At 36.8% G+C, this 14,060-nt stretch overlaps 1 protein-coding gene across 16 annotated transcripts in view; it reads right to left on the bottom strand.

The window, feature by feature from the left end:
• The window catches only part of CADPS2 (calcium dependent secretion activator 2), a 439,469-nt gene that overhangs the window by 50,754 nt on the left and 374,655 nt on the right, over positions 1–14,060 (bottom strand). For all 16 annotated transcript variants that reach the window (XM_031665933.1, XM_031665918.1, XM_031665925.1 and 13 more), the window contains one exon: positions 9,853–9,927. In XM_031665933.1, coding sequence (XP_031521793.1) covers positions 9,853–9,927 — 75 coding nt within the window. The remainder of the gene's footprint in view (positions 1–9,852; positions 9,928–14,060) is intronic.

The following is a 14,060-nucleotide window of genomic DNA, read 5'->3' as shown; positions in this document are numbered from 1 at the left end:
AGCTAATGTCTTCCTTGACGTCTCCTCCCTCAGGTGTCTCAAAGGCAGGTCAATCTCGACATGTCCAATGCTGACATCATGGTCTTTCTCTCCAAATCTGTTTCTCTTCCAGGACAGCCCACATCCGGGAATGATACTAACATTGAGGCCATAAACCTAAGAGTACTCCTTACTATTTCCCTTTTCATTGTGCATCTTAAATGTCTTTGGATTAGTTCACCAGAGACCAAGTAACAGCTTCTAGACTACCCCCTCTCCAATCTGTTTGCTACAGGCAGTCAGATGAATCTTCTTATAATGCAAATCTGATTAATTCCCTACCCACACTCTCCAACCTTTCAGTGACTTCCCATTGCTCTTGGGATAAAGACTTTAAGCTCCTTAGTACTTCCTACAAGCTTCTGCTCACTTCTGTAGCCTTGTCTTGCTCGAGGTCCTGGTTTCTGCAGTTTCTCCTACTTAAATGATCCTTTCATCTCCTCCTGGTTAACTATTTCATTCTTAGGAATTGTGCTCAAGCTCACTTGCTTGGGAAAATCTTTCCTGTCCTCCCTGACTAAATGAGTCACTGTCACAGATAATCCTACATGACACATTTGTATGGGTTGCATTTTATGTTTGTTAGTGTGTCTTCTCCAAGGGTTAGCAAACTCCCTGAGGGCAGGGACCTTGTTGTTTTGCTGAGCACTGTATCCCTGGCATTGAGCATACTTTCTGGCACAGAGCTGCATCTTGAAACTCTACATTGCCTCATGGCTGCGAATTTAATCCTTTTTAAAAAATGAATGTTGCCCTTTTTCATTAGGGGCAGAGTCACAGTATATAGTTTTATGCAAAGGACTTTATTTTATTTTTTAGGTTAGAGACAAGAACTAGAGTATTGATGTCAGAGCACATTTCTTTAGCATTTTCCAGATTTACTTTCACCTTTTCTTAATGCCACTTATTCGGGAAACACTCATTGGATTATATGACAAGCAGTGTACAAAGAATAATACATTAAAGAGGACCCAGAGACACACACATCACCATGAAGAAATGGCACAGAAAGTGGACACAGAGGGCACTGGATGAGGAGAGGGCTAAATTTGCTTAGGAAGGTAAGATGTCTTCTAGAAAGGACAGCAAACCAAGACTTTTCTAGTTGAATTACAAGAATAAAGCAAAAAAGGGCTCTTCAAATAGGCGGCAGAATTTGAAAAGGCACAGGGGTCTGAAAAACTGAAAACAGTAGAACTTTGGAACAACTAGAGTTTAAGATGTGGGGGAGAGTGTTATAGGGACAAGAGCAATTATACTGTGAAGGGACTTGTAGGTGATGCTAAAAAGTTTTTCTTGTGGGTCAACCTTTCACAAACAATATTCTAAGGAATATTAATTCCTGCAAGATATTATTAGGAATTCTGGGATAAAGGGCCCCAGGACAGGTTAAATGTAGGAACACTGCACTCTCAAACAGTGCATCACCCTGAACTACAAGGAATACAGTGTACCCCAAATGGGTTAGCAACCTCATCTCATGGGACATCAACAACATTCAAGTACAAGGTGCGCTGAGACACAATTTAGGAAATGATGGCACAGGGAATAAGGAATGCCTACAACATATAAAGCATTGGCAAGAAATGGTCAAATCTGTATTTTGGAAAGATACTCTGGCTTCAGGGCTATATTAGTCTGTTCACACACTGCTATGAAGAAACACCTGAGACTCGGTAATTTACAAAGGCAAGAGGTTTAATTGACTCATAGTTCTGCATTGCTGGGGAGGCCTCAGGAAACTTACAATCATGGTGGAAGACAAAGGAAAAGCAGGCATCTTCTTCACAGGGCAGCAGGATGGAGTGAGTGCAAGCAGGGGAGATGCCAGACGCTTATAAAACCATAAGATCTTGTGAGACTCACTCACTATCATGAGAAAAGCATGGGGGAAACCACCTCCATGATTCAATTACCTCCACCTGCTCCCACCCTTGACACATAGGGATTATAGGGATTATAATTCAAGGTGAGATTTTGGGTGGGAACACAGCCAAACCATATCAAGGGTGAAGTGGGGAACCATGGTGGAGATCAGTGAGGCAAGAATTTAAGTGGGGAAATGATGAGGGCCTGTAAGACTATAGTAGTGCCAGTGAGAATGGAATGAGGCAGAAAAGGGAGTGTTTAGGAGATTGACTCAAGGCCCTGATATCCTCTTGCATGACGTGCTTGAGCAGATTCTATAAAGACAGGGACCCTAGGATGACGAGATTTTGCAATGAGGTGATTGGTACCGCCAATGGAGACAGCAAATGCAAAACGAGAGGCACCTGGGGTGGGGTGGAGGTGATGTGGTATTTTTAGACATTGACCTTGTAGAGATGTACAGAAAGCAACTGGAAATACGGGGTTTTAGGTGATAAAAAAATGAGAGGAACAATAATAACAATATCAACTAATACTTACAATGTGTTGGCCACTGTTCTAAGACTCTATCTGTATTAACTTACTTACTATTCACTAACACTCATAAATGCTACTATCATATTACTCCTACTTTATAGAAGAGGAAACTGAGCCATAAAAAGCTTGTTTAAGTAACTTGACTAAGATTAGACAGCTAGTGGAGGAGTTGAAATTTGAACCCAGGTCTGAAGTTGGGCTTTTAATGGCGATTCTGCACTGCCTTTCACATACAGAGTTGGGAATCACAAGCACAGAGTTAAAGCTGGAAGTGTAAAAGTCACAGAAATTTGTAGGAAAAAAATCAATAGAGGACCAATGATGGTGGCCCAAGAAGAAACAGCACTTAGTTGCCAGTGAAGAGAGAAGGGCGCAGAAAGGGAAGGCCAAGACCTTTTCTAGGCACATAAAATGTGTATATAGTAGGGAGGGGCACATACTGTTGAGTACTGTATGTGATTGAGAACCTGGGCTCGTTCTCAGGTTACTTGTGAAAACATGTGAGGTAAGAAGAGGATATAAAGGTGGCCTTGAAGAGGAGAGGTAAAAAGAAGAAAGTGCAGTTTATTATTTATCCAGATGTAGCAAATGCTTTTATCAATATGCACAGAACAATTAAAACATGGGAAGAAATATTTGGGATATGAGAAATTCAGTGTTATTTTCATCTACTTTATGTTGAGTTAATTATTATGATATAAAAATGTCCATGACATGACTCTTAGAATTTGACAGTGTAGTAACAGTTAATGTAGAAACCACATATTTTAATTTTTAAGGGCTGGTTGCTCTTTACAGATTTCCCAGAGATGTAGAATCAGTTAAGTGCATTGGATTAAGGATCTGAAGCTCAGAGGTTTGAATCCTGATTCTCACTAATTAATTAGGTGTTTGACGTGCATCAGTTTAATAAAGTACTTTGAGAATTATGTTCCTATCAGTGACTGAGGATAAGATTGCCCATTTCATTAGGGGCAGAGTCACAGTATATAATTTTATGCAAAGTACTTTATTTTATGTTCATTTCATAGGTTTTGTAAGGCTTAAATAAAGTCACATATGTATAGTTACAGTGACTGTTTCATAGTAGGTACTTTAAAACTCTTTTTAAAAAGTCATTTCTTCCTTGGTAAAAACAAGTGTGAATAAACTATCTTATAGGCTATTTTTTAAAAAATATCCTGAAGTTTAAAGGTTTACATGCCAGTCTGGATGAAGATTTACCAGAGCAGTGTTTCTCAAAGTCTAACTCGTAGTTCCCTATTGTAAAATAACCATGGTGGCTGGTTAAACATGCGCGTTCCTTCCCCTCTTCCCAAACGTAAGACTCAGCATCATTGGAGACTGGGGTATGGAAATCTACATTTTAACAGCTCTCAGGTAATTTTTTTGTGTACGTGTGCTAACATTTAAGAATCACTGCCTTATGTTTTAGTTTTTCTTAATGAAATAAAACCACAGTCTACCCTGCCTGTGGACCCTGGCATCATGCCTGCGCACAGGCCCTAACAGCTGGCCCACACAAAATTTCTAGCTGGGGTGAGTGATGAAGGGCTTTTCCTGCTGAAGTCAATCTGTAAATAGGGGAAGAGGTCACTGTTTCTCTAAAGGCGCAGATACCAGCGTAAGGCTACAGGGATCATGAAGAATCAGGGAAACATGACACCATCGAAAGAATAAAATAAAGCTGACCGATAACAAATGAGACTGAATGTGTATTCAAAAACCTCCCAACAAAGAAATGGCTTCAAAAGTGAATTCTACCAAATATTTGAAGAAGTGAATTCCACCAAACATTTAAAGAAGAATTAATGCCAATTCTCTTTAAACTCTACAAAAAAAAAAAAAAAAAAAAAAAAAAGAAGAGGGAACACTTCCAAACTTATTCTATGAGGCAAGCATCACCCTGATACCAAAGCCAGACAAAAGATACTGCCAGAAAAGAAAACTACAAGCCCAGATAAACATGGATACCAAAATCTTCAACAAAATGCTAGCAAACTGAATTCAACAGCACATTAAAAAATCATACAGCATCACCAAGTGAGATTGATCCCTGGGATCCAATGATGTTTGAATATAAGCAATTCAATTGTTATGATACACCACATTATTAGAATGGAGGATAAAAACCACAAGATCATCTCCATAGATGCAGAAAAACACTTGACAAAACTAAGTAATATTTCATGATAAAAATATTCAAAATATTAGGAATAGAATGAAATTATCTCAACATAATAAAGGCTACATATGAAAAGCTGACAGTTGACATCATATTCAATGGTGAATAACTAAGTGTTTTTTTCTAAGATACAGCACAAGGCAAGGATGCCCACTCTTGCCACTTCTATTCAACATAGTACTAGAAGTCCTAGCCAAAGTAAGTAGACAAAAATATAAAATAGAATAAATAAGTAAAAAAGAAAAAGAAAAGAAACATAAGGCATGCAAACCAGGAAAGAACATGTAAAATTATCTCTGTTTGCAGATTACATGATCTTAATATGTAGAAAACCCTAACGATTCTACAAAAAAGAACTGTTAGAATAAATAAATTCAGAAAAGTTGCAGAAAAAAAATCAACAAACTATCACAAGATCAGAAAACCAAACACCGCATGTTCTCATTCGTAAATGGGAGTTGAACAATGAGAACACATAGACACAGGAGGGGAACATCATGCACCGGGGCCTGTCGGGGGCTGAGGAATAGGGGAGGGGTAACATTAGGAGAAATACCTAATGTAGATGACGGGTTGAATGGTGCAACAAACCACCATGGCAGGTGTATACCTATGTAACAAAACTGCACATTCTGCACATGTATCCCAGAATTTAAAGTATAATAAAAAAAAGTCATTCGTATATCTGCATACTAACAATGAACTATTTGGAAAGGAGGTTAAGAAAACAATCTCATCTACAATAGCATCAAAAATAATGCAGTACTTAGAAATATACTTAACCAAGAAGGCAAAAAACTTGTACACTGAAAAGTATAAAACACTGAAGAAATTAAAGCAAATAACAAATAAACAAAAAAAAAATCCCATGTTCTTGAATTAGAATAATTATTATAGTCAAAATGTCCATACTACTTAAAGTGATCTACACATTAATGCAATCTCTATTAAAATCCTAATGGTTTTTTTAAAGTAGTAGAAAAAGCAATCCTAAAATTAATCTGGAACCACAGAAAAACTTCAAATAACCAAAACAATTCTGAGCAAAAGAATACACTGGAGGCACGATACTTCCTAATTTCAAAATCCATTGCAAAGTTAAAATAATCAAAACACTTGATTTTTGACTATGTGGTGATGCAAAACAATGTTACTGGCATAAAAGCAGATGTATAGGCCAATAGAACAAAACAGAGAACTCAGAAATAAACTCCCACACATATGGTCAACTGGTCTTTGACCAGAGTGTCAAGAGAAAAGGATGGTTTCTTCAATAAATAGTGCTGGGGAAAGTGGATGTACACATACAAAAGAATAAAATTTGACCCCTATCTTACACCATAAACAAATGGATCAACAAAACCATCAACAAAACACCATCAAGTAAAAATGGATTAAATAACTTAAGACCCCAAACCATAACACTTCTAGAATAAAACATAGGGAAAATGTTTCTTGACATTGGCCGTAGCAATGATTTCTTGGCTATGATACGAAAAACACAGGCAACACAATTTTTTTTTAATTTATTTATTATTATTATACTTTAAGTTGTAGGGTACATGTGCATAACGTGCAGGTTTGTTACATATGTAAAATGAGATTATATCAAATAAAACAGCTTCTGCACAGCAAGGGAAACAATCAACATAATGAAAAGGCAACCTACAAAATGGGAGAAAATGTTTACAAACGATTTGTCTGATAAGGAGTTGACATCTAACAATAGCAAAAATAAATAAATAAATAAAAATTTAAAAAAATGAGCAAAGCACTATGTCTCTAATGAACATGTATAAATGGCCAACAGGTATACAAAAAGGAGCTTAATATCACTAATCTTTGGAGAAATGCAAATCAAAATGACAGTGAGATATTAGCTCACATCTGTTTGGATGGCTTTTATCAACAATCCGAAAGATAACAGGTATTGGTGAGAATGTGGAAAAAATGCCCATTGTTGGTGGATATGTGAACTGGTGTAGCCACTATGGGAAATAGTGTGTAGAATCCTCAAAACATGAAAAATAGAACTACCATATGATTTAGCAACCCCACTAATGGGTATATAGCCAAAGGAATTGAAATTAGTATATCGAAGAGATATCTGCACTCTCATTTCTTTGCAGCATTCTTCTCAATAGGCAAGACTTGGAAGCAACTTTAATATCCACAAGACAGGTGAATGGATAATGAAAATGAGTTATGCGCACATAATGAAATATTATTCAGCCTCAAAAGAAGAAGGAAATCCTGACATTTGAGACAAACAGATGAACCTGGAATATATTATGCTCTGTGAAATAAGTCAGACACAGAAGATTAAATATTACATAGTACCAATTATATGAGGAATTAAAAGTAGTCAAAATAATAGAAGCAGAGGGTAGAATGTTGGTTTCTCAGGAGCTGAGGGGAGGGTGAAATGGGGAGATATTTGTCAAAAGCAGTCTCAGTTATGCATGATGAATAAGTCCTAGAGAGCTACTCTACAGCACAGTGCTACAGAAAACAATACTATTTGCTAAGAGAATTGATCTTACGTGACTATTATCACACACAGAAATAATTATTTAAGAGGGGTGGAGGAAACTTTGGGAGGTGGTGGGTAAGTTTATGGTACAGTTTGAGGTGATGGTTTTATGATTATATACTTATATGGCTGTATACTTATCTACAAACTCATCTTGTATATATTAAGCATGTACACATTTTTTTGTCTGTTAATATCTTAATAAAATGGTTTTAAAATATCATAATTATGGAGATAATTTGCATCATCTTTTTAGAAAACATCAATTATTGTCATCTCTTATAGAAGCTTGAGATGTTTGATTCAACCTAACAAGTAAACTTATTTTATACTTTTCAACCAAAGAATTAAAGATAAGTACTATTTGACAGCAGGATAAATTAGGCATAGAGGAAAACTATAATCTAGTGCTGATTTCTAAATATAATATCCAGTATTATATGAGGCTCTTTTAATCAAAATTAAATTAAAAATTTAATTTCTCAGCTTCACTAGCCACATTTCAAGTACTCCACAACCACATGTGGCTAGTAGCTACTGGTGGACTGTGCAGGTTATTTTAGAATATCTTCTCCTTACTCAGCTCAAATACACTAGTTTTAAAATTAACCAGATATATTTGATATAGAAAAATTTAAGTGTCTTACTTTGCCAGAAATGGATGCAGAGATGACATGCAGCCCCATCTGCCTTCTCTGTACTCTTCCTTCCCACCCCCAAAGCAAAACTTGTTGGACTTTTTCTTTACTGCTTGATTAACCCTATACCATCTATAGCTAGCCTGTAATTGAATGATGCCAATTATGCAAACTTCTTACAAAAGGCAACTTCCGCATGAGCACTATGTTCATGGGTTGGTTATATCTCGATAAAATTTCCCTGAAGGCCTCACAGAGAATAAGGTGCAAAGTTAACTTTATTTCACTGTAGTGGGTTGACTGTGTGGTGATGCAAGCTGCTGTGCTGGGCTCCTCAGAGGGTGGAAATCTCACTGCTCTTCCTCAGAGAGCTTGATTCTCCAGTGGTTCACCCCTTCCCTCCATGGTTTTCCTATTATTTTTTTCTCTATCCACTTGTTGGTGAGTGTGTGAGGTATGTGTATGTGTAGGTATTTGGTGCAGTGGTAAAAATCAGGAGAACAAAAATAAGCTGGTGAGGTGGTGTGATTCTAACATCGTTTTTCTTTGTGGTTGTTTTCCACTCTAAGACATGATACTAGATAATTTGAAAAATACAAAAAAAATTGAAGACGCAATAAAAAATTCCCATTACCCAGAGAAAAGCTCTGTTAACATTCTGGTGTTTATCCTAACAGTCTTTTTCCTATCAGATACAAATTCAGACCATACTTTATACTTTTAAATATTCAGCTGTTTTCACTTAATACTATATTATGAAACTCTTCATTTACCATTAATAGTCTTTGATAGTATCATTTCTTAATACAGATGTCCCACAATTTGCTTTACCTTTTCAGATGTCCCATAATTTGCTTTACCTTTTCCCTTATTAGAAATTAAGGTTGTTTCCAAATTTTGGTAAGACATAATATGGCAAATACCAATAGTATATATTTTGTGCATCTTAGTATGACAAAATAGAAAAAGGTGAAAAGGTATTAATATACTTGATGTATTTCCAAACTATTTTCCAGAACAGCTGTAACAATTTATACTGCCCTATATAGGAAAGGTGAGTGTCTCACCTCACCTAAAACTGAATGTTACTTTAAAAACATGTATGCTAATTTGCTAGAGAAAATAGTATATTTTGTAGCTCACTTTGCATTCCTTAAATTATTGAGGATTAACATTGTTCATGTTAATGTGACATCTCTGTTTTTTTTTTTTTTTCTTTTCTAAACAGGATGTCTTTTGTCTGTTTATTAAATTGGGAGTGGTTTTACCTTTGTTTCTTGTCATCCTTCCAGTTGTTTTATGAAGAAGCCTGATTTGGGGCTTTTTGATGAAGCCTTGTGACAGCATGGGATATATCTGCTCACAGGAAAGTACCTCTAGGAACATGACCATTCTCTTTGTTCATCCTCTTAAACTCTCGGTGCTCTCATGTTCTCTCTTCCTTTCCTTATCAGCCCCCCATCTTAAATGCTACCCATGACCGTCTGCTACACCTTAGTGGGAATCTAAATCATCTAATCACTAAATGAGGCGTCCACTGCTTCATCTCTTCTTATACAGTGAAAGATCATAGCTTTTATCAAAGGTATTTTGAGCATCAAATGGGAAATCCTGGGAAACTCCTGGGCGTGGAGGACCTCAGATGTCACCCTGCAGCTTTCTCTGTCTGTCTCTGAGACCAGATCTACAGCCTTAGTGCCGTCGCCACTAAAGATGGGCTAAATTCAAGGACTGATGGCTACTCAAAGCTGCTATGGAGTTACATAGCAAGAGAACATGAATGTGACATAATAAGGTTTTACTGGAAGAAGAGTTAGTGTTAAAATGATAACAATTTTAGGAAAAGCCAAAATTTATTATATACAAAAAACAATCAAAAGTTTTTCCTAACCTTTTTTGCTCCTAACTTTTCTGAAAATTCTAATTTTTTCCTGCCCTAATCTTTTTAACTACATTTTTTTCTCAATTAGATGTTCAAAAATATTTTAAAAATTCTCCATTGAAAATTATTTTTCACTTTGATTTAAAAAGCTGAATAAATAATACATTACCTTTGAAACTAATAGCGAAATGATTTCTTTTACACTGTTGTCGATCAGATCATCTATTTTTGAATGGTACTGTTGCTAGATAGTAAAAGATAAAAATTCATTAGTTGACATGGACACAAAATTTTTGTCATCAGTCACAAATGCTCTAAATCTACTAGTTATGACCTATCGGATTTATTTAAAATGATCACTTTGAACATTAAAAGAACAAAACCTTGAAAATGATCCACCCAATCAACACTTTTCACATTGTGGTTTGAAAATTTTCCCATGTGCACTGTTGAGTTAAGCAGCTAATGGGGTTATTATTTAGATGAATCGAGTTCTTATTCTTATTCAGGCAGAGGAATGTGAAGGATACTTTTTGTCTTCTCCTCTATAATTAAGGTGGCCATGTATTTTTCTAAAGGGTTGGTTTAGCTGGAGAAGCAAAAAGACTAGAAAAAGATTTAATTAATACTGCATTTCATGTCTGACAACTCTCATTCATAAGTTATTTTAAATGTGCTCTAGAAATAAAATGAGCTCCCAATTGTTCACTCTAAAAGGACCTTTTTGTCAGCACAGGGAGCAGCAGTTTATACAATTCTTACAATATGCTCGAGCAAGGGCAAAATTAGAATTTCATCAACAAAGGTGAATAGATGGTAACAAATTAATAGGCCATAAAAGGTATAATGAAACATCACTCACTCTCCATAGTTTTATTACCGCTTCCTCATGAAAAAGATGCCTTTAAATAAATACCAAAAAAAGATGTATTTAAAATCAACCTGAAAGACTTTTTTTTTTCTTTAGAGAATACTAGAGGGCTCCATTCTTAAATTAGCAGAAGCTTTGGCTTCCAAGGCTTGTGAAGGTACATCCATTTAAACAGTAATTCTTCCTTTAGAAGCATTTATCTGACAGCTGATTGTCCCCAATAGCCACTTCACAGAAAATGTGACTTGTAAAGACTAACCCTATCTTGATGGTTCAAGGCTTCTTGGAACAGCTAACAAAATGCATAGAGTAAAAGTACTCAGGTCAATATAAACATTAGACCAACTTCACTGCTGGTTGAATGGTTTCTTAAGATGTAAGTTTTTGAAAGCTATTTTTTTTTTTTTTTGTGCTGAAAACATGTCTCAAAGTTTCCACACAGAACAAAAACATCAACTTAGGTCTGCTTTGGAATACTCAGGAACGACACTCCACCCCTCTCCCCAAGGGTTCCGACAGCTACAAGTGGTTATCATCAACCTGCATAAATAATAAATAAAGGAAGGATAATTTTGGAGTGTCTGAATTATTTTCTTTTTCTGTGTGAGTCTGAGTGTGTGTGGGTGTGAATATAAGTGCGTAATGATGAGTGATCTAAAATTAACCACATCAGTGTGAATGTGGAATTTTCTGAGCACATATTGCACCCACTAAAGCACGTCTGTCTCACTTAAAGCCGTTATCAATTCCCAAATTTGTGCTCCCCAGAGGATAAATGGAATTGAAACATAGAGAGTGGGTTTCTATCTTGAAGAGAAGGAAAAGGGGAGAGAAGACAGAAAAACAGGTAGAAGAAACAGAGCCTGAAAACGCTGGCTGGCAGTTAAAGTTCTGATCCAATCTAAATTATTAATAATTTTCTGAGCCAGGCAGGCCCACACATGAACATATCTGAGACCAGTTGAACAATTCCAGTGCATGGGCTGATGGGTAGGGTAATCCCTCCACAGACACACTTACAAAAAAAGGCCCCCCAGCTCCTGGCTGAAAGCTGTGCAGCTGACTGTGTGATGGAGAAGCTTATGCAAATAAGCTCTGCCTGGCTCTCCCGCTCTGCCACTCTTGTTTCACACCCTTCTGACTCCAGATCAGTGTATGCAGCAAGAGGAAATGAAATGCCATGTGATACTCTTTGGAGTAGAAGAGGAAAGAGATACAGGAGTTGGGTTTCAAGTATCTCACTTCCCTCTTACATGGAAAGTGCTCCAAAGCATACAGGCATTGAGGCACCCAGACTTCCAAGCAGTTTCCTAAATATGCCTTATCCCCAATGTTTTTCTATGTTTTCATAACTTTCATTTTTTGAACTCAAAGTGATCAAATGTCACCAGAAAGCTATCGTATATAAAATACAGAGCTTCTACATGTTAAACTTTTGGGTTGAATTGATTCTGGCAAATCTTTTAAAAACAAGTGATGAGCCACAAAAGAGGTCATTGATACCCATTTTCTTGAAAAGTAGTGAAAGTCAAGGGACAATAAGAACCATTAAATTCTCCTATAATACACACCTGTAGATTGTTGCTTGCTTTGATACCTGATCTAGCCATAAGCAGAGAGAAAGAGAAAAAAAGGAAGAGATGAGGAGGGAGGGAGAGAAAATGAGAATGAATGAACAAAAACAAACACATACAATATTAAAAAGAAAGGAATAAAGAAAGAAGTATACATCTTAAATTTAATACCCAAGGGGCAAATCCAAATAGTGTGAGGTTTTCAGATTTCTATAATATGGGATTCTGCTATTGTAAATGTATCTGATTAGATATGACTTACACTAATATTACAACTGCTGGAAACTTTCAGAATCTGCTCTGGCTGCACAGGTGGTGGGGGTGGTAGAGGCGCATGAGAGAATTCCCATTTTACATATATAGTCTGCAGATTATAACTCACATATGCTATACACAAGTAATACAAAGTCAGCTAGAAAAAGTCATTCATCGGGGACCCAGATAACTTTCTTTTTCTGTTTTTTTTTAATCTTTGCTAAAAGATTTATTAAATGATGTATTTCAGGAAAATGACAAATTAACATGAAAGGAAGCTGTAGAATTAAGGAACAAGGATGAAACCAGAAACTGAAATATGTCAATAAATGTAATTAATGATTAACTGTGAAAGTAATATTTGTGTGTGCACACATTTAAAATAAGGCAAGTCAAAAACTGCCAAAATAACAATGGATATTATGTGTTCATCTGGGGTGGGTACAGGAGTGTTCAGTGGTTGTTTAAAACATTCTAAGATCAGTGGTGTGCTTAAACTAGTTCACAAAAGCAGCTGTTTAGAAATTTTCAGATAACTTTCAAAGACAAACACGAACATGCAAAAAGAGATCACAGGTAAAAACAGAGTTTATCTGCATAGACATTTATAAGATAAAATTGATAGTTTATTTTTTTCCCCATTTAGTATAACAGACATTTTTGTAAGAATTTGGTACATTTTTGTTTCCAACAATAAAAACCTAAAAAGTTTTTATCAGAGGCTGGGCATGGTGGATCATGCCTGTAATCCCAGCACTTTTGGAAGTCAAGGTGGGAAGATCGCCTGAGCCCGAGTTCGAGGTTGCAGTGAGCTATGAATATGCCACTGCACTTCAGCATGGGTGACAGAAGGAGACAAAAAAATAAAAAATACTGAGAAAAGGTAATGCGTATACACTGTTGGTGGGAATGTAAATTAATTCAGCCACTGTGGAAAGCAGTTTGAAGATTTCTCAAAGAACTTAAAACAGAGCTACCATTTGACCCAGCAATCCCATTACTGGGTACATATCCAAAGGAACACAGATCACTACGCCAAACAAACGAAAACAAAAGTAAAAGAAAAACCACTTGAATTTGTGTGTTCATTGCCGTGGTTTTTTTTTTTTTTTTTTTTTTTTTTTTTGAGATGGAGTCTCACTCTCCAGCCCAGGCTGGAGTGCAGTGGTGGGATCTCGGCTCATTGCAAGCTCCGCCTCCCGGGTTCCCACCATTCTCCTGCCTCAGCCTCCCGAGCAGCTGGGACTACAGGCGCCCGCCACCTCGCCTGGCTAGTTTTTTGTATTTTAGTAGAGAGAGGGTTTCACCGTGTTAGCCAGGATGGTCTCGATCTCCTGACCTCGTGATCCGCCTGCCTTGGCCTCCCAAAGTGCTGGGATTACAGGCTTGAGCCACTGCGCCCGGCTGCCATGTTATTCACAGTAGCAAAGACATGAAATCAACCTATGTGTCCATCAACGGTAGACCAGATAAAGAAAATATGGTACATATACATCACGGAATACTACACAGCCATTAAAAAGTACAAAATCATGTCCTTTGCAGCCACATGGATGCAGCTGGAGGCCATAATCCTAAGCAAATTAACACAGGAACAGAAAATCAGATACTCCATGTTCTCACTTATAAGTGGGAGCTAAACACTGAGAACACATGGACATAAACATGGGAACAACA

Source organism: Papio anubis, chromosome 4 (genome assembly GCF_008728515.1).
Source record: "Papio anubis isolate 15944 chromosome 4, Panubis1.0, whole genome shotgun sequence".
NCBI lineage: Eukaryota > Metazoa > Chordata > Mammalia > Primates > Cercopithecidae > Papio > Papio anubis.
This window is presented reverse-complemented; position numbering and strand designations above follow the sequence as displayed.